This window comes from Centruroides sculpturatus, unplaced genomic scaffold, assembly GCF_000671375.1.
Source record: "Centruroides sculpturatus isolate CEXI.00-Female unplaced genomic scaffold, Cexi_2.0 scaffold545, whole genome shotgun sequence".
NCBI lineage: Eukaryota > Metazoa > Arthropoda > Arachnida > Scorpiones > Buthidae > Centruroides > Centruroides sculpturatus.
This window is the reverse complement of record NW_019384721.1, coordinates 88,748-109,612: the sequence shown is the minus strand read 5'-3', so window position 1 is coordinate 109,612 and position 20,865 is coordinate 88,748. Positions and strand designations below refer to the sequence as shown.

The 20,865-nt window shown below is 31.2% G+C and overlaps 2 protein-coding genes across 2 annotated transcripts; one reads left to right on the top strand and one right to left on the bottom strand.

Moving 5' to 3' along the window:
• The first annotated feature begins 613 nt into the window (after positions 1 to 613).
• Positions 614 to 2,479, top strand: LOC111628024 (WD repeat-containing protein 86-like). The gene is made up of 7 exons (XM_023371742.1): positions 614 to 770; positions 840 to 1,316; positions 1,399 to 1,551; positions 1,617 to 1,796; positions 1,871 to 2,006; positions 2,074 to 2,171; positions 2,238 to 2,479. The coding sequence occupies exons 2-7, from the start codon at positions 858 to 860 to the stop codon at positions 2,424 to 2,426; spliced, it is 1,215 nt and encodes a 404-aa protein (XP_023227510.1). The 5' UTR covers positions 614 to 770; positions 840 to 857; the 3' UTR covers positions 2,427 to 2,479.
• Positions 2,480 to 5,505: 3,026 nt separating this feature from the next.
• LOC111628020 (transmembrane protein 41A-like) lies at positions 5,506 to 20,769 on the bottom strand. Its single transcript, XM_023371736.1, has 6 exons — positions 20,736 to 20,769; positions 20,554 to 20,656; positions 12,166 to 12,308; positions 11,919 to 12,103; positions 5,885 to 6,023; positions 5,506 to 5,808 (listed from the first exon to the last, which is right to left on the bottom strand). The coding sequence occupies exons 2-6, from the start codon at positions 20,634 to 20,636 to the stop codon at positions 5,639 to 5,641; spliced, it is 720 nt and encodes a 239-aa protein (XP_023227504.1). The 5' UTR covers positions 20,637 to 20,656; positions 20,736 to 20,769; the 3' UTR covers positions 5,506 to 5,638.
• Positions 20,770 to 20,865: the final 96 nt, after the last annotated feature.

The window sequence follows — 20,865 nt, the reverse complement described above, 5'->3', positions numbered from 1 at the left end:
TTTGCCAAGGAGTGCCTACCGGAAAGATTGTGGGAAAGTGGCTCTTGTTTAGGTGTTAGGCAAGTAAAAATACTCGGAAAATCACCCAGAAAACGCGTTGAGTCGCAGAACCGTGACATGTGACATAGTTTTATCTACTCGGCCAGATCAGAAGGACTAAAGTGACCCGAAATGGCCTAAATAGGGCACGCAGTCGCTCTCTAAGGCCCAGTTTTATTAATTATTATAAAATTAGAATCATATGATAATTAATAAATACATTTTTAAACATTAAATAATTACATCCTCAGACACAAAAAAGAAATTCTTTTGGTTCCACAAAAAAGAAATCCGGGTTAGTACTTGCATTACATACGAACACAGTATCTCAAGTTTAATCACTAAATAATTCTGAATGCAAAATGGGCATCAATTAGCTAAATTAATTACATTAGACAGGAAATAATAAATATATTTTAAAGTAACTCGACACTAACGAAATCAAATTATTCACGTCTGAAACGAAACTATCGTTTCATATTTACAGGAATTTAAAATACAAGATTTTAAAACTTGTTTAATATAAAAATTACCGTTGAAAGTAATTATAGATACGAATGAGAAGTCACGAAACATTTCGTGTCTAACCACGGGTCAATGTTGTCTTTTGTTTATATTAAGTTACTATAGGAACATTGTCTCCAAGACATCTGGGCAATGTTAATGATGCGCAAAACATTCAAGCAGGAATTTCCACAGTGTTTAATTATCAAAGAAACAAAATTATTCAAGTAAGTCGTTAATTTATCGTTATGCCAATCTCATATCTTTATGAATAATCCTAAATTTCAATATTTAAGAGTGTAACTGATAAGACAATGGGTTGCAACGCTACCAAAGATTTGAATCCAAATGCTGCAAGAGGCTATCTATTGGAAAATTTCAGTAGGCACAGAGGAGGAATCAATTGCATGAGCGTAAATGAAGATAAAACCATGTTAGTAACCGGTGGAGAAGATTATACGGCAAAATTATGGACTGTGGATCCTGTAGCTTACTTGGGTACTCTTGAAGGTCACAGTGGTTATGTCCTGTGCTGCGTGTTTCATGGAATCTACGTATTCACGGGATCTGCTGATAAAACGGTGAGGAAGTGGAATGTAAAAAATAGACAGTGTATATTCATATATGAGGGACACGAGATGACTGTCACTCGTATTGTGTGCACCCCTTGCGAAATTTTAATCTCTACATCTCAAGATGGCACGGCTCGTGCTTGGGATGCTCTGGCAGATAGCGGAACTGTAATAAAAAAGGCATGCTTACAAGTGTTTAAGGTGGATTTTTATATATCTATATAGCAAGCATTAAGCAAATTAATATATTTTTAATGCTTATTTTGTATTCTTATTGATATAGGGTCATCTAAAATCTATTTACTCCATAATTTTTATACCAGATGAAGAAAACCCATTAATGGGTAAAACTATATATGACGGTGATATAGTTATTACTGGTTCTACAGATTTTACGGCAAGATCCTGGTCATTAAAAACTGGAGAAAAACTAAAGGTATGATCTTTATAAAATGTTACTACAGAAACTTTGTGTTAGAGAATCTGATAGACTCTTAATAGATTTTTGGTAGCCATCGGAAGAATAAACATAAGGGGCCAGTTAACTGTATGGCTGTCGACGGAGAAGCAAAAAAACTATTTACTGGTTCTGCAGATTCGACAATTAAATGCTGGGATATTGAAACAGCAGAGTGTTTAAGAGAACTGAAAGGGCATACAGCCGCAGTTATGCATCTTCTGGTAAATGAAAACCAAAATATTATATTCTATATCATTAACAGCCAGAAATAATACAATAAATTTATAATTTTTAGGTTCACAATCGAATTTTATATTCAGCCGGTGTAGATAAATTAGCAATGGCTTGGATTATAGAAATAGGAGAGATTTCCAAGATATATCATGGCAACGGTGAAACTATTAGTTGTTTGAAGTATCACAATGGATATGGTAAGATAATATAAAAAGTCTCAGTTTTAATTTTACATTGTCATGATTTTATTTAAATCTTTTTAAGTTTACACGGCCTGTACTCAAGTAAGAATGTACAAAGCTAAGACTAAAGAATGCAAAAGAGTGTTTAAAGGTCATAGTCAAACTATAACTGCCATGGAAGTAAGTATAAACAAAGAAAAATTAATTAGAAAATTGACATCAAATATTTATTATTATTTTGATTAGGTAACAGAAGATAAATTATTCACCGTATCTTCTGATGGATCACTCAGAATATGGGATACGACGGGTGTTCTGGATGAAGATGTTACATATGAAGAACAGTTATCAGCAATTGAAGCTAAAGAAAATGGCATGCAACCACTTCAGAAACCACCCAATGAGAATGATTCACGATTAGAAGATTTCGCATAATGTATAACACTGAATTGTAAACAATGTCAAAGATTTCTTTAATCACTCAAAACATTTTGATTGATTTGTGTGCAAACTTTTTATAAGAAATTTCTGCATGATTTGTGATGTGTGTGCATTAAATTCATGCATTATTAAACAAATTATATGGTAAACCATGTGAAGAAATAAATTATACAAATTTTAAATAGCATTTATTATAGAAAAAAACCAATTTTAAGCTCAAAACTGGGTATTTAATAATGATATAAATGTTATTTAAAACTTGTAAATTGCATCTGTGTGTTTTTGAAGTTTATACATATATATGTATATTTTTATTTTATTATGTATCAATAAAAAACATATTTTGGTGAAAAGGTTTGGTTTGATGAGACTCTGCAATGCAACACTTGGGAGATCTGCTAAGGAAGGATGTTTTCCAAGAGAACTTTCTATGGGAAAGTGGTCTCTATTTAGGTGTTAGACATGAAGAAGTTCTGGGAAAACTTCACACCATCTATTGATTAGGCATGAGTGCAGGAACAGAAACAATCATCTGTAATGGCCATATTCACAACTGAAGATGGAGTAACAGTTAAAAGTCAACTAATAAGTGTTTACATACTAAAAGTGAAGTGAATGGTAATGGTTAACTTCTAACCCTAGCTCTTGATTTTTGATTGTGAATACAGATATAAAAATGACATTAGGATAATTATTAGCTTATATAATAGTATAATATAGTATTTACAGAATGGAAAAATTCAATATTAAACAAAGATAAACTACTACTTCCTCCAAAAAAATTATTGCCTCTACCATTATCTATCAAGAGGATTCTAGACATCTTTTATCTTTTGAGTGATTTTTAATACTGTTTCTATGCAGAAGGAAGACATTTGTTGCCATAACTCTCACATAATCATTAGAGCACTGTACAATAAATTAAGCAGAAACACATCTGCACATGAAGACCTTTTAGATATAGGTTTACTTGCTAGATATGATTAATTACTACTAGTTTTAAATAGACAAATAAAGCAATTGTAAAACTAAGTCAGAGGTGGCCAACAGTTTTTGCCCCCGGGCCGAATTGGAAAGAAAACTTTTTTAACGGGCCAAACTAGAGGTTGTCCTAGGAAGATTTTGAGGTGGTGCAAGATCTCATTGTGATGTCACCCGTAGAGACTAAATTGTACATAGAGATTACAGATACGTTTTCCACATTATCATGCATTATCAACATTCTATGCTGTGCTGAAGACATTTCTAATGGAGCGTTAACTCTAATCGCAAAGTTACTTGTTGACCTTTTTTTTTAGCCGTTAGAATTTTTCGACAAGATATTCAGACTTAAGTAGCTAATATTGACAGATGACTCGCAGGCCACATAAATTCATTAGATGGGCCATATGTTGGCCATGCCTGCTCCAAGCCTTGGAATTTAAATTTACTTAAAGCAATTTCACATTACAGACTGGACAAGAATTTGATGTATGTATGTATGTATGTATGTATGTGTGTATATAATGTAGAGTATATATTAACTCTCCTCCTGATACATACACAAGGTGTATCAGGAGGAAAGATAAATACTGTACTTTGAAAGATAATTCTTCACAAGAAAAGTAAAAATGTCAATGAGAGAGTATGTAAATGAATTGGTTCTGAGGAAAATGCACAAACATCAGTAGACTACTGTGTTTGATTCTAACTCCTAGGTCTTTGGATCTAACTCCATCGGACTACTATGTATGGATTGCATGAAGGATGAAGTGTATCAAGAGACAATAGACTCACACAATCAACTTATTGTCCAAATAAGAAATACTATCAAAATTATTAAAAAAAATAGGGATGCACTTTGAAAAAGTGCAGACAGCTTGCTGATGTCAGCCGCTTTGAGAGCCTTCTTCAATGTTATCAGTCTATCTTATCATGGATCATTGTCAGATTCAATGAACTAAGTGCAACCATAACAGCCACATTAACACTCAACATGTCAAATGGTGAAATATTCATACTGCTGTATCTTTGTTAATATTAATAAATCACCAGATGTTCATATATATTTTTTTCATGTACTACACTTCTCAAAGTATTTACCATTACTTTTGATACATTAAAAATAACTGAAAAGTTTCAGATATCTTTACTGCTGTTGCATAACTTATATAAGCCACTAGTAAATTATAGACATTAAAACATCAATATCCCATAATTATAAACTAGATAATTATCTATGTAAATATTATAGAAAAATTTATTAATAAAATTTACTTGTGCAAAAAATAGTTTGTTTTCTAACCTATTTTTAATTGATTTTTTTACTTACATGAAGAGTGTAAAATTATTTAGAAATAAATTCTTGATATAACAACTGAAGAGTATATTAAATGAATATTATATATCAGATAATTACATCACTAAAAATTAATAAAGTTAAACCCACAATAACATCCACCTCCAAATAACCAATTTACTTTTCCAGCAGTTATATAACATGGGAAAGTATTGGAATTGTCAAATCTGAACCTCCAGATTTTTTGCAAATCTTGATGTTCAGGAGGTCATCTCAAGAAAGTTAAAAAAATTGGGAAAAAATTCCATGGATATGTATGTATATGTGTATGTTGGCAGCTATTTTGTTTAATTTCTTAGGATGGGGCAAAGATTAAGAAACAAAATTTAGCATGATAACTTGTACATAAGGGGTATTGATGCTATTAAATTTTGGTGGTTAAAGATTGGATAGGAATAGAGATATAGAGGAGGGGTTGTATCATATCTCAAGTGAGGTTAGACTTAATGAAAATATTACTTGTTATTGGCATTTACAATTTTTTTAAAAACTTGTCTCAAAATTAAGCCTTTTGCCTTTTTATAATGATCGTATTAAAGTTATTTTTTAATAAAATCTCATAATAGATGGTACCACACACAAATTTAACTTTGTGCTAATTTGTCTTGTGATTATTAAACAAAAATATTTTTTGACAGGAAAGTTAGCCAAATCATTGTTGGATTTTCTTATGTTGCCATCAGTGGCTGCTGTTCAGAGGTTTGACTGTATATAAATATTTTGGTAAAGAAAATAATAATATTAAAATGTCACTTATCTTCAAATATATTTTATTTACAAAACAGTTATTAAACATGATATATCAACATAAAATTTGAATGTCTTCGAAACAAATATCACAGTCATCACATAAACTGATTACAATTATTTAACATTTACCTATTGATAATTTTTTTATAACAAATCCAGGTAAAAGTGCAATAACAGCAATGACAGTAAGACTTAATAATTTACTTGGTGTAAATACTTCATTCAATGATTGGATTTTGGTCAAAATTACTCCTGTCTGCACACAAATGAAGTTATATGGCATAAGACCTAAATTAAGAGAAAAATTTATTTATTTAATGTTCGGAATAATAATGTTTCTATAATTTAAAAACTATTAACTTACCTATAAAAACTGACATGATAAAAAGATGTATTGGAATATTAACAACAGGCGAGGCCATATTTAAAAACCAATTGGGTGTCATTGGAAAGCAACGAAGAAAAAGTAATAGGAATGGTAGGTGCATTTCATGATTTTTGATCTGAAATATTCAAAGAAATAATGGAAACATTCAGAAATAAAAACAAAATATACATAAGAATATTTACAATGGGAAGTTTTTTGCTTTGAGAAGAGCAGCATTCTACAAAAGCTATAAATGTGGACAGCAAGACAAAACAATTCGCAATTCTCATTTCATCTTTGTTAGACTACTTTATTTATTAACATCTTTTTTTAATGAATTCTTTCCACCTTTTTGTAATCACAAAACAAATCTGGTGTCTCGGTTGACAGGTTTCAATGACTGATGAATGTTACTTTGAGGAAGCTTTCCGTTAAGCCATTGGGTTTTGCCATAGACAGGATGGCTACCATAAGATATTTTTTAATATATAGCATTGTCTAGATGAAGAAAATAGAAATGCTGGAGAAATCACTATGTTAAATCATGACTTTTGTCATATACTTTCTTCATTTGGGTTACTACAAAATCTCCAGCTGATGGAACCCCAGGCAGCTTTCCACATATCAAAAGTACCAGTGAATAGGTCTGTCATTGGAACACTTGTGCAGTTTTGCAGAAGTTGGGAAAAATTTTTAAGTTCCATTGTTACTGGATATAAAACCTGGGTTCATTGCTTCTAACTTGAAACCAAAAAAGAATCCACGACATAAACAAATCTGGCATTCCTTGTCAAGAGAGATTTGAAATGTCAGCAAATGCTGGAAAAGTTTTGGTGACTATACACCCATATACACATCCTATAATTAGTAAATCTGATAATTTTGGCGTCAATTGAGGCATACTTTTCTCTTGCATTATTTGCAACACCTGGTATGATACAACCTGCTTTCTTACCTCTCCCTTTGCAAGGATTGGGACATCAACTAAGTCAAATGGCAAAACTATACCACACCACTACATTATTCGCTATATAATTTGTTCGATTTCCTTTCAGGAATGTGACACAGATGTAGTCTGATCACCCCATCATGGCTGTTTGTTGAATTGCCACCAATATTCACTTGTATCATGCATACAACAATGTGAAAATGTTCTCATTTACAACTGTTTGTAATGCCTGTGAAAAATACCTGACAGACTTAACACTTTAGAATAACCTGACTTTTATACAACTTTAAAGAATTTTTATACGACTTTTAAGAAAGCCACAAAAGCCAGTGTATCAAGAAAAGCTAGAATAGCCCCAGTAAAATAAAAAATTTCAATAACAACAAATAATAAACACTGTATACTGAATTTATCCTTTTCATTCAGTATACAATTTGTATAAACTGTATACTGAATGAAAAGTATAAATAACACTGACAAAAATTCCAGCTTGTAGATCAAAAAGTGAAAGAAAAATGAACATTATCCCCAGCTGGGAGGGTGTTATTTAAAATTTATTATTTTTTTACATCCCAGTGAAACCATGTGATCGCTGACTGCCAATCAGTTGTCATTCTTTTCATATTTTAAATTATAACATTCCACTTCATGTTCCGTTTCAAACCCATTCTTTTAACCTGAAGATGGAAATTGAAAATGTTCATTCTCCTGTCACTTTTTGATCTACAAACTGGATTTTTGGTTTTGCAAATGACATTTATAAAAATAACAAAAACTAATTTTTAAAACAATATAGGTATTTATTTGTTTAAAATTAATAACTTTTAGAAATTAAGTAGTTTTAATTATTTTTTAAGATCACTTCATTTTTAATAAACAAGTTATACTCATCAAATAATCATGTGATCAAAACACCTTTAAGAATAAGATGTTTTGATTATATGATGAGAATGAAGGAAAATACACTACTAAAGAGGATGTATTGATATTAACTGCTATTGACAGGTAATATTATGGTAGACCAAGAGCTAGATATAAAAAATCCAAATAGTGAATATCAAATGTAGAGAAGGTTTAGTTGAAAAAGACTGAAAAGAAATATAAGGGCATAAAGTTTAACTTAATGTGTTTTTTTTTATAATTTAGTTTATAATTGTTTTTTATTTAATACAGAGATATTGTAATTAAGAATTATGAGAAAATTACAAAAATCCATTCATAAATTATATCATATACAGTAGAGCATCGATTATCCGAAACAATTCGGGACTGGGGTTGTTCGGATAACTGATCATTTACGAAAAATATATTAAACACAAAACTGTACTGTACTATATATAATTTGTATCACAGATCTTACAAACACATACCTTACATAATGTAATACATTAAAGTATGCCTACAGTTTAGGTTGGCAGGGAGAGGGGAGTACTACAACACCACAGCACTAGCATAAATTTAAATTTGCTGACTGGAACGCTTTCAATTAACTGATGTTTCAGTTGATCGGTATTTGAATAATCAATGCTCTACTGTATATATATTTAAATAATATAAAAATCTAACTAAAAATACTTATGAATGCAATGTTAGATCAACTAATTTTCATACAGGAGTTATTTTTGTGGTGACCTGATTTAAAAGTTTGTAATTTAAAATCCTAATAGCAACATAAACCACAACTATACCCAGCAGAAAACAATTAAATATGTAATCCAACACCTTGTTTTTCGCTGAGAGATTATTTTTAATTAAAACAAACGTTGTCGATCCAATGAATGGATCGAAAACGTTTGTTTTAATTAAAAATAATCTCTCAGCGAAAAATAAGGTGTTGGATTACATACCTAATAGCAACATCCGAATATAACAATATATGTTGAAAAATTATTATAAATCTAAACAAGGTAATTATAATAATTTCCCAGAAATCCAAAATCCCAAAAGGTATCCCTAAAAAAATCTAATTAATATAGTGAATTAATCAATGTACCTTTCACAATGAGTAAAGCTGAAGGAATATTAACATTTTCAACCTGGTCAATCAGTCACACTAAGGATTGGATTTAATTTTCCTGTCAAAACCTAAAGATAGCCCGTTAACTGAGTCAAAAATATTAGTATTCCCTCAAGTTCATCCACTGTTAAATGTGCATTATTAATTCATTAGATTAATTACAGTGGCTGGTTTGTCCTAGTCTCAATAATACATCACCTGAACAACATACACAATTTAGAATTATAGAAAAGTATATTTTTTAATTTAAAATAAAAACAGTCATATAAAACAATGATAATAACAGATATAATAATACTATACATAAACAATGATATGAAACTATGATAATAACAATAATACTATGCATTAAAATAACAGCAAAAAATGTTTCCATCAGAACTGTCTCTGATTTCAATATCATCCCAAAGAACTTTATTTTTCAATAGTATATTATAATTTTTATAAATAAATTTGTTGATAACTCTTTATTTCTAAATAGTTCATATATATATATATAATACTTTATATCTATATGAATTATTATATATATATAGTAATATTAAGTATAATAAGTTTTCATTTTTTTTTTTTCAGTGGCATAGCCTCTAAAGACAGGTTGTCTCTGCAGTGGAATCTAGTTGTTCCTGGTGATTGGACATGACGAAAAAGTAAAGACATTTTTAGTCTCTGTTATGTTTTATAATGACAATATCATTTAATATTCAGTAATAATATCAATGTTATTGTTATGATAAACTAAAAGTTGACTCAAAAATATGTAAGGTAGCCGACCCGGTGGAGATAGGGGCCCCACCCCCGGGTGGAGATAGGAAACCCACTCTACAGCACCTGTGTAAAGTTGCTGTCTCCTAGGTGGAATCTATTAATCCCGCGTCAGGATGAACCTAAGGGAAGGTTGTATGTGGGCGGTGATGGAGGAGGCAAATGATGACAAGTGTTTTACACAAAAAAGCCATTTATTTGTTAACATTTATGCTTACATCGACAATCGACAGTCCTTCACTAGGTTTTTCTCGTCAAAGATGTGAAGAGGTGAGAACTTCGGCGTCTGTCTGGCCCCAGGACAGACGAGATGAGGTCGCTGAGCAAGGCGGACAATCGGAAGGAGGAGGCGGCGGAGTCCAAAGTTCTTGGTGACGACACACCACAATATAAGTCACGACCTTTCGTGGAATATGGAGGAGAGCCCTTTCCGACCTTAAATTTCGAATTTTTATATTTTTTTTCCTCCCAATATTCGGACTTCTGATTGGCCTCTCATTTCCTTTCTTGCTTCCCGATTGGTCTCTCTTTTGTTTTGGGGAAAACCGAGACTGACTCGGGTCATGGGAAAGGTCCGATTCCAGGTGTCTGCTCGACACCATTCTGTCAATTGTTCTTGGGGATTGTTGACAAAATTGCTAGACTCGCGCTCATAATTTAGCTCCGTAATGTGAGATTTCTGTCATCTGGGTACTCGAACGATCATATGAAATGATTTATCTCTCTTAAATCTTTCTCTCTTTTCTGAAATTGTTTCCCTAGATTGATTGTTTATGAGCGTTTGAGTCAAAGTTCTACCTGTTTATGATCACTTGTGTCTGACTTATAACTTTTCATTTTGACATTGACAGTTCATTTAATACATGTTGGAGTCATCCGGGACTTGTTGTTTACATTTTGTGCCACATTGTTTAAATTATGGGATTTTCCTCTCCCTCTCATATTTGATCTATCGTTATTATTTAATCATAAGAATACCACGATTTACATAATTTCAAACCTCGGTTGGGTCCTCACAAATAAAATTTGAGACCAAAAGATGAAAACAGAGAAAATATTTAATTGAAAACATTTGATATTGCTATTATATTTAAGTATTCATAATCTTTTTTTCCAAATAAAAAAATGTATTTTTTTTAGAGAAATGTCAAAACTTGATAATTAAATCCTAGAGTAATTTTGTTACTAACATGTAAAACCAAACAGAAGTAAATCTGTGTGTGTCTGCGAAAACAAATCAGTCTGAATTATTCTCTTTTACAAGGTTATTTGCTATTTATATACACTATATTAAAGTTTCATACTATGCAAGTCATTATCATCTGAATGATAAAGCAGAATAAATATTAAGGTTTATTGATTATTTAATGTTATGTGCTGGTTTGAATGGAACCGTAAACTGATAAAAAAAATCATATGATAATTGATATTCTCTTTGGATAGTTAGCAAGATTTTAATTTTGAGTCAAAAATTAAATTAATGCAGATAATGTTCTTTGCTAATAATGAAATCATCTGTAAGAAATCTAGGTTATACAGTGAATAAAGAATGCTATCAGTCAGTCTATAAAAAGAAATTAGTTACATTGTTGCTAAAATTCTTCTAATGTCAGTACAATTAGTTTCTTTTTATAGACTAATTGTTCACATTTAATTTATTATAAAAAAAACTTTTAGACTATTGATAAAAAGATTTCACTACAGTTTAAGTTTATTATATTTTAGTAGTATAGTCGTCCAAAAAGAATGCTACCATTTTAAATTATTGTAATTATGTTAATTATTATCCAAGATTGTCATAACATACATTAAAACATTTGAAAACTGTCCAAGTTTCATATTTGCCCATTACAATTTCTCAATGCATGCATCTTGTGTCACACATCACCCATCCAACATACTCAAATTCTTCCTATGCTTGCTATGGCATATCCATCTTCACTCTTCCCACAGCAACCACAATTCTACAACTCCTGCAATTGCTTGTGTCATGCAGTGATTCCAACTTTGCAAACTGCAAAACACAATACTTCTCTATTACGAAGTTTCCATTTTTATTTATGGTAGTTTCTAGAGATACTAGATGACAAGATGTCTGAATGCAGAAGGAAGACAAAACTCAGATGGTTGCTTTATTAATTGGTGTCTATTGCATATTTCTTGGATAATAATTAACATTATTACAATGATTTAAAATGGTAGTATTCATTTTAGAAGACCCTGTATTTTAAGGTAATTTTTGCAACTCATTTTTAAACTAATTATATTAGAAACTATTCAAATAAAATAGGTTAATTTGCCTTCTGTTGGAGAAATCGAATTCTTTCTGGAAAATAATATACAACATAGTCTTTCCCACAATGTTTAGACAACAAGAAACAAAACGTTGCACCAACAGCAGTCAATGTACATGTTAACAGGAAACCTTTCCATAGACCAAATAGAGCACCCGATAATATGTTCTGCAAAATAATAATAATGGTTACTAATATTTTATTTATTAATAGTAATTTATCCAGTATTGCTTGCCTGTTAACTGTCTTTAACAACTGTTAAAGTACGTTTGCTTATATAAATAAGCAGTAGCAAATAATATAAATACGTAAATATAATGGTCCCTTTGATATTGTTTTAATACTTCGGAAACTTCTCTTAATTCTTCTAGACTATTTGGATACTTTAAATTTTCACTAGAGATTTAATAATAATATAATATTAATTGTAAATAATAATAATTATAATTAAAATTTATAAATGATAATTATAATAAAAGCTAACATTAGACAAATCAAATTTCAGAAATCAGCAAATTATTTTAATTTCTAGTGCTTTCAACCTTAAAAAATCATCTTTACAATAAACAAAAATTTATTTTTCTTCGGCAATCTGTCTCAATACATTGTTTGGCATTGTCCTTACCACTTGGCCATTCTCATTGTGGTCCTGAACAAACCCACAATGAGTATAAACCATAAAAATTCACATGATCTTTTAAGCTCAAAAGTACTAGAAATTGCAATATTTCGCTGGTTTCAGAAAAGTGATCTGCATAATTTGAATTAATCAACTACTTAGGGAACTTTCTTCATGTATTTACCTAATAAAATTAAACATAATTAAAGCCAAACAACTTTCGAATTACGGGCTATAATATTATGTCTACATAATTGATTAAATACTAAATAGTTTGTCTAGAGGTAAGCAGTTGTGCTGCCATCTCATACTGGCTTTAATTATAAACTGGATTTGTGAATTAATGTTTATATATACAAAATTAAATACTTTAATGATTTATATAAGTACACGTATTACATTCCTGGCTCTGTTACATATAACAGAGGAAAAGTATGTCAATCGGTCAAAACATACCCATCAAGATTTTTACATTTTTGGACTCAGATGACCTTAAAATGTTGAGAAATGCAAAAAAATCATGGGGCTTTTACCTGTATGTATAGATGTTAGTGTGTCTGGCATGATTTTATTTGCCCATTTTGAAGCTTAATAACTCCTGTGCTTTTGTCAAAAATTTCTGAAATTTTGCAGGGAGATTTGTATATTAGGGAATTGATGTTATTAAATTTTGGTTGTTAAAGGTCAGCAAGGTGGGGAGATAAAGGAGGGATTGTGTGTCATATTTTGAGTAGGATTGGACTTAATGACAATTTTCCTCATTATTGGCATTAATGATTTTTATAAAACACATCCTTACCCTGAAAATTAAGCTTTTTATCATTTTATAATAAAAATATAAAAAGTTTTTAACAATAAAATATCATAACAGATTGCGCCACATACACAGTTTTAAATGTTACTGGAAAAGTTAAGCAACTTGCCGGATATTTTTCTTTTTTTTTTTTTTTTTTACAAATTTCTGATACTAATTTACAAATCAGTATCAAAAATTACAAACAAAATATTATGACACCTAAAATTACTAACAAAAAATAATAATAAATAAATTAATATTATACCTTCATTGTTAAGTCAACATATTTCACTTTAAACAGGTATAAAAATTAAATGTCAAACAAATAGTAAAGTAAGAGTTAAAAAAAACTTCAATTACTAAATTTTGTTTCTGACTATACTTATAACTTGGAAAGGTGTCTGTATTTGACTAAAGTATGATAAATTTGGTCATGTGCCAGCAACAGCCAACGGCAACTTTTGCAGTTGACCCCTCTCTCTATCTATACCGACTCTAAGTTCACATAAAAAAAAATACTATGTAACAGTAACAAATTTTGTTAGTTTAGCATTAATTACATAAGATTATTATGTCACTTATANAAATACAGAAAATTAGATTTATTAATACAATTATAATTTTATTTCATTTAATCACAAAATATTATCAAATGCATGTATTAAGGCAAACATGGTTGTTTGCCTTAATACACAAAATACAGAAAATTAGATTTATTAATACAATTATAATTTTATTTCATTTAATCACAAAATATTATCAAATGCATATATTAAGGCAAACATGGTTGTTTGTAATTACATAAGATTATTATGTCACTTATATAAAACAATAAAAATTGACAGTATATTAATAAAAATTACATATTTTCTCATTTTTTTTCAGTATCATTTTGCTCCATGCATCACACTTTCAAGACTATTTTATGATCACTGGAAAACTTTTCAGGAAAAAATGTACGAGACAAAATCATCTTATTTTTTGCATTTAATCTGAATCTAAATTAAAAAATACCCACATTCCATTTAAAAAGTTTGACTTCTGACCTGGATAGACTATTTCTGGCCAGTAACTTAAGTTAAGAAACTCACCGTTTGATAGAGCATACCTGATTTATTTACAAAATTTTTAGTATTTCCGACAAAACTCGCTTTCCTTCATTTTAAAAGGTGGGTATGGGTAGTCTGTGACACCTTGAATAATTTTATATCTTAGATTCTAACAGGGATGGGGAGTTGGCAGAAAAATACATGACTCTCGACTTGATATTTTTTAAAATCGAATCTAACTACTGGCTCCATAAAAAGATTCAACTCCTTGACTACCAACTCCAACTCCTTATCCCTGGATTCTAAACCAACAAATTATAGCTGAAACTTTTAACTAAATTTTAAATATATATTTCTTCATTTAGATCTTTTGTGCTCTTTTGGTTTGTGCTCTATAATTTAGCTCTTCTTATCAATACCATAAAGTAGCAAGTTATATAAAATAATAAAATTAAATATCACAAATATAAATATATTATAATTTTCAAAATTGCATTCTATCTTCTTTATTCATGAAAAAAGCTAAAAATTACAGTAAATATTTTACATCACTTCTAAAAGAATAGATAAGAATACAATTTTTTAAATACAGATTTTAGCACACAAACAAGTACAAAGTTAACTGAAAAATTATAATTAAATGTATATATCAATAGATTATATACATCAGATAAAATGGCAGAGATTACAGATTTTTAAGATATATCTGAAAGTTATTCTATAATAGATAAAATAGTAGTTCTGAATGACTAATTTGGACTCCCCAAATTTTAGATCTCCTCTAGATGACCAAAAAACTCAAAGGAACCATATCTCATCAAGGCTCACAAAGGGTCATAAGGCATGTTAAATGCACTATAGACCTAACAGAGTGTACAGTGCAACTATGATCAGGTCTCGATAGTAGTCAGTGCAATAGCATTTCTCATGTTTTACAAACTTTTAGCGATCTCTAGTAAAGTAGAAAACAGTCGATGTTTAACATTGTTTTGAGAAATAGTTTTGGATTTATTCACTTTTAAATTTTACCCAATTTTTTAGGGTCTTTAAAATTCAGCTAGGCCAATTTTGAGGCATACTACATCTTGCAAAGAATCACAGAGGTCATCAGTTCCTTTGACATTTTTACTCTTGTGGGCAAGGTCTACTGCTTCAATAAGGTCCCAACCATCTCTTTCAGGACTATCTGTACCCTATAATCTTTATTAATTAAGGGCTTGGGGCTTAAGGAGTTATATCCTGAGTGCACCATTTCTTTGGATTGAATTTGATTAATGGGATTGATTGATCTACCAAGATGGATATTTCTTAGGAGAACATTCAATGAGAAAATAACCTCTATTTTTTCTGCTAGACATGTGAAAAATACTCAGAAAATGCTAATTGGCATGGTGCAAACTCATAACGAAAAGCTAGCATTCAGCAGTTTTATCCACTCTGCCACTGGTTGGCCACACGGATCTCGTAACCACTCTTATTAGCATAACTGATTAAATAGGTAATCATATTTAATATATAAATTTTACAGATTATATGGTAAGATGTGAACTCTGAATGAGGAATTCCTCCCAGAATTGCCCTGTATAAACAAAAAATCAAAGGAACCAGCAACCCTTTGCAAGATATTCACCACCAAAAATCAGTTTTTACCATGTATCAGTATACTGTCTATTCTCCATGCTCCATGTTGGTCAAGGCAAATAATCACTTGCCTTGACTGATGCTCCACATGCAGTTGTGTGCTTTGATGCTTGCTATCGCTTGCATCGCAGCACTTCACACACCCTAAAACTATATAACAACAACTATTCCACAAACAGTGGGCTACTCAAAGTCAGCATAATCACATGGGCTAAATAGGTAACCCTACTTTTGTAAATACCGTATTTACTCGGATATAAGACAATCTCTTATATAGGATGAGGCAAGACTTTAGAGATCAAAATACAGAAAATTAGATTTATTAATACAATTATAATTTTATTTCATTTAATCACAAAATATTATCAAATGCATGTATTAAGGCAAACATGGTTGTTTGCCTTAATACATTGATAATATTTTGTGATTAAATGAAATAAAATTATAATTGTATTAATAAATCTAATTTTCTGTATTTTCTGTATTAAGGCAAACAACCATGTTTGCCTTAATACGTGATGAATGGAAAACAAAACCAAAGCATAGTGCACGTGATCAAGAAAAGTTTATTTTTAATGATTCATAATGTGCTAATATTCATTAAAAATAACAATTTAACTAATATAAAATAACTACGTTTATAATCATTGTTAAGTGACCTGTATTTCATTAATGTTTTTATAAATAACGAGAAACTATTTTCTGCAAACGAATAAGATGCAATGCGGTTTTTAATTAATGGATGTGGATTAAACCAATAAACAAAGAGGTGTGTGTCTAATTTGTTTACAGTAGATGCCAACTTATGATAGACAGTAGACCTATAATGATAGCATGAAGTATACACGGTTCACAGAAATTATTGAAAAAAATGCAAAGAATCCTTCGTTTACACGTATAGGACGATCTAGGTTAACCTCGTCTTATATGCAAGTAAATAAATATGGTATATGTAATAAACAAAAGCAGGGTTACCATAATAGTTGAAGGCAAAGTACAGACAGATTAGCATTAAAAGTACTTGAACAGTGAGATGAAATAAAAGGAATTTATTCATATTTTTCAATCTAGTAAATGTAGGCATAAAATATAAAGTTTCAATTTACACTTTCCTTTGGGGAACAATGCAATTTTAAACATAAAAAACTATTTTATAACTTAGACAACAAGTACTATTGAATTAAAAAACTATAATGAATATATGCATGTTCTCTAAGGGCTGTCCATAAATGACGTCCACACTGGAAGGGGGAGGGGGTTATAATAAATTGAGCAAAGTTGGACAAAGGGGAGGGAAGAAATCGAACTTCAATGGACATCCATTTTATTTCATATTATATTACAGCACACCTTTTTCACTAGCCTTCTTCAGGTTTAACATAATTTTGAACATGCAGGATGTTCAAAATTATGTTAAATCTGAAGAAGGCTATTCAAAATAGCTAAAAACATTAGTTCATTTAAATTAAAAATCTGCTAGAAAAAGTGAGAAATGTCTTTTTTAATACATCATCATCAAGAAGTTATAGCTTACAGCACATCAAATCATTTTATTTCATTAAATTATATACAGTTTATACATTTTATTATTCATAAAGTAATAAAGGTTTTGAGGGAAAGTTGAGTTTTGTTGGCCATCTGAAGATGAGAAGGGCTAAGAAGCTTAGACAAACTGTGACAATGGGAAAGTAAAAATTCCAAGAAAAACGCAGACATAACTTATGGACAGTCCCTAAGTGACATAACGTTACATTTGCTTATACAATGTTGCCACCTATCCAACAAATACAATCTGACAAAAATTTAGCACTTTTTGTCAGATTTAAATCTAAGTAGTTATGATTTAACTATTAACTGTGCAATCAGTTGAAAAGTACTAACATCTTGTTTGTTTTTTTAAGTATGGTATAAACACAGACAGAGCCTTCAGAGTACAGACTGTCCATAGTAAATATGGACATATGGTAACCCTAACAAAAGTAACTATATTTCTAAAAATTTAAAAAAAATAAAACAGTCTCAGAGTTAAAACACACAATCGGCATCAATTTTAAATTAACAAATTACTGTGGCTGTCCGCCATTTTGTATATACCTAGTTATAGTGTTTAGATTTAAGATTCTTTGTTCTTTTCCTTCTTTCTTCTTCTACTAATGACCATTTCCGGTCACCCGATCAGGAGCGGGAACTTCGTGGATCCTGATTGGTGGCTTACCGAGGTGAACAGGGTGCGGCCCTGCCCGTGGGGTGAGAAGGACACTTTTTGCCTGGACGACGAGGAGAAAGGGTTAAGAAAATCTCGTCGGGACATTAAGTCAGACCTAAGACAAAGAACCAGCCCAATGTGTGAAGTGTAGCGCAGTCCAGAGAGAAGAGAAGAGGACTAGCAACTTGATTGATGAGAGAGAATAGCCTACGAAAACTAAGTGCCAAGATTTATACCAGGAATGTTTAATATACCAAAGTCGGCCGAGAAAACCCCCGCAATTATCGGAAACCACCATCAGGACATCCTGAGCTAACTACCGGTAGACCTTTTCTGTCTTTCCTTCCCTTCCCTCTTATTAGTTTAATATTAGATTAAGTTAGATATAAGTTAATTATAAGTTAGTGAGTAGACCATATATTGTGATTCTTAAAAATTGTAAGATTTTGGACGAGAGTGGAGACCTATTGTATATTCGTGTTTTGTCTCTGACGGGCATCTCTAAAAGACCTGTAAATCCCTGTTATAATAAATTATTGTTTAATTGATATTCTTGGAACGATTTGTCTCGTACATCCGTAACCTTCACATTACAACATTAAACAGTAACAATACATCTTTCTATTGTTAACTGTTTAATGCAATGTTTCTCACCCTCTAATGAATTGTTGCCGCTTCAACATGGTATTGTCCCCTTGAATAAAACCGTTACATAGTATTGCCCCCTTCACTACAAAATTCCAATGCCAAGGGACAAGGCTAATGCCAAATTTGTACTGCATTAGACGAATAGACGAATTTGCACATTACGTGCAAATTAGAACTATTAGACGAATTTAGAACTAGACGAACTACTAGACGAATTTAGAACTAGACGAACTACTAGACGAATTTAGAACTAGACAAACTATTAGAACTATAAACGAATTTGCACATTACGTGCAAATTCGTCTATAGTTACTTTTCATAATTATTCCTTTTAACTAAATAACCAATCCCATTGTATAATTTACTGTTAAATTTTAAACAATAGTCTTAGCAGAGCAACATAACCCACAAGGCTCAATTCAAGCTCTGAACAAGATAGTTGAGACCTTATCAGAGCTGTAGAGCATACTCATAACAGCAAAAAAGTCAAAGGAACCATACTGCCACAAGCAACCTTCACAAGTTACAGCCCCCAAAATCAAGTCGAGCGAGATCACAAGTCACATTGCTCCCTAAGAACTATTTAGCCTATGCAACTATGCTAGCTTCGAGTAGCCCACTCAACTGTTCATGGAGTACTTAACATTATATGGTTTTAGGGAACATAGGGACTCACTCCCACCCGAGCGCTGAGATGCTTGCCATCACACACCAAAGTGCACAACTACATGCAAAGCATTGCTCACCTCGACGAAGCAGAGCACGGAAAATAGGCAGTATACCAATACATGTTAAAAACTGACCTTTGAAGGCAAATATCTTGTAAAGCAGCGGTCCCCAACCTTTTTATCGCCGCGGACCGGTCAACGTTTTTATATTTTACCGCGGCCCACTGAGGTGGGACGTTGATTGTTTATATTTTAGATTGATTTAATTTAATAATTTTAATTTAATTGTATTTAAACATGCCTTCAAAATAAAATATAGTTATGCCAAAAAATGAATATAATGCGATTTAACATTTTAACTCACTAGAACGTTAAATCAATGAGAACCCAGAGCTTGTTTCTTTGCCAAGAAGACGGTTCCATCTGGGGATAATAGGAGACAATGACACCCGAAGTGTGTTTCTTATGCCCAGTTTATTCCGTTGTTCCGTCGTCCATTAAAAGTCGCACAAACCCGAGAGAAATACACCATAGTAAATAAAATGGAAATGCCAGTAATTTAATGTTCCTTGGGTGGCCCGGTACCATTTGATCCACGGACCGGTACCGGTCCGCGGCCCGGGGGTTGGGGACCACTGTTGTAAAGGATATTGAACATACAGGTACAGTTCCTTTGACTTTTGTGCTCATACAGGAGGTCTACAATTCTTGAGAGGTATAAAACCCCTCATTCACAGCTTGAATCTTGCCGTAAAGGGTCACATTTAGAGGTATGGTTCCTTTAACCTTTTTTGCTCCTATGAGTATGGTCTACAGCTCTGATAAAGTCGTGTCTCATTCAGAGGTGTAACTGTACCATTATGGTTGATGTATTCAATGTGAATTGTTTTTTCTATGAATCAAATGTTATCTAATGTTGTATGTTTAATACTGTTTCGATGTAAAGCCATATAAATCTATCATCATTATCTAATAATAGAATAAAATTTTACTATTAATTTCATTTCAACTTACAAAGCTGGAGCCCAACTTGTCAAAAGATAAATCCATAGAGTTGCAGAAATAAATGCTGCTGGAATATATAATATTTTGCTCATGATGACCTCACTAGTATCATCTAAAAAGCATTAAACAATAACATTTCTTAAAATTGTTCCCGTAAGTTTTTATTGAATTAAAACATAAATACAGCTTACATCATTTTGAATTCCATACTTCCGTTTATTTTTATTTTAACGACAGGTGGCGGTTCTTATTCCGTTACTGTATTTTATTAATAAAACATTTATTATTATTATTTTTAGAAATTTTTATTTATTATCTGTT

Coding starts and splice junctions, on each gene's coding strand:
- LOC111628024 (XM_023371742.1), top strand. CDS start 858: ATGGGTTGCAACGCTACCAAAGATTTGAATCCAAATGCTGCAAGAGGC. Junction 2,007..2,073: donor GAAGTATCACAATGGATATG/GTAAGATAATAT, acceptor AATCTTTTTAAG/TTTACACGGCCTGTACTCAA. Junction 2,172..2,237: donor AAACTATAACTGCCATGGAA/GTAAGTATAAAC, acceptor TATTTTGATTAG/GTAACAGAAGATAAATTATT.
- LOC111628020 (XM_023371736.1), bottom strand. CDS start 20,636: ATGAGCAAAATATTATATATTCCAGCAGCATTTATTTCTGCAACTCTA. Junction 12,104..12,165: donor GCAAACGTACTTTAACAGTT/GTTAAAGACAGT, acceptor ATAAAATATTAG/TAACCATTATTATTATTTTG. Junction 6,024..11,918: donor TTCGATTTCTCCAACAGAAG/GCAAATTAACCT, acceptor TGAATATTTCAG/ATCAAAAATCATGAAATGCA.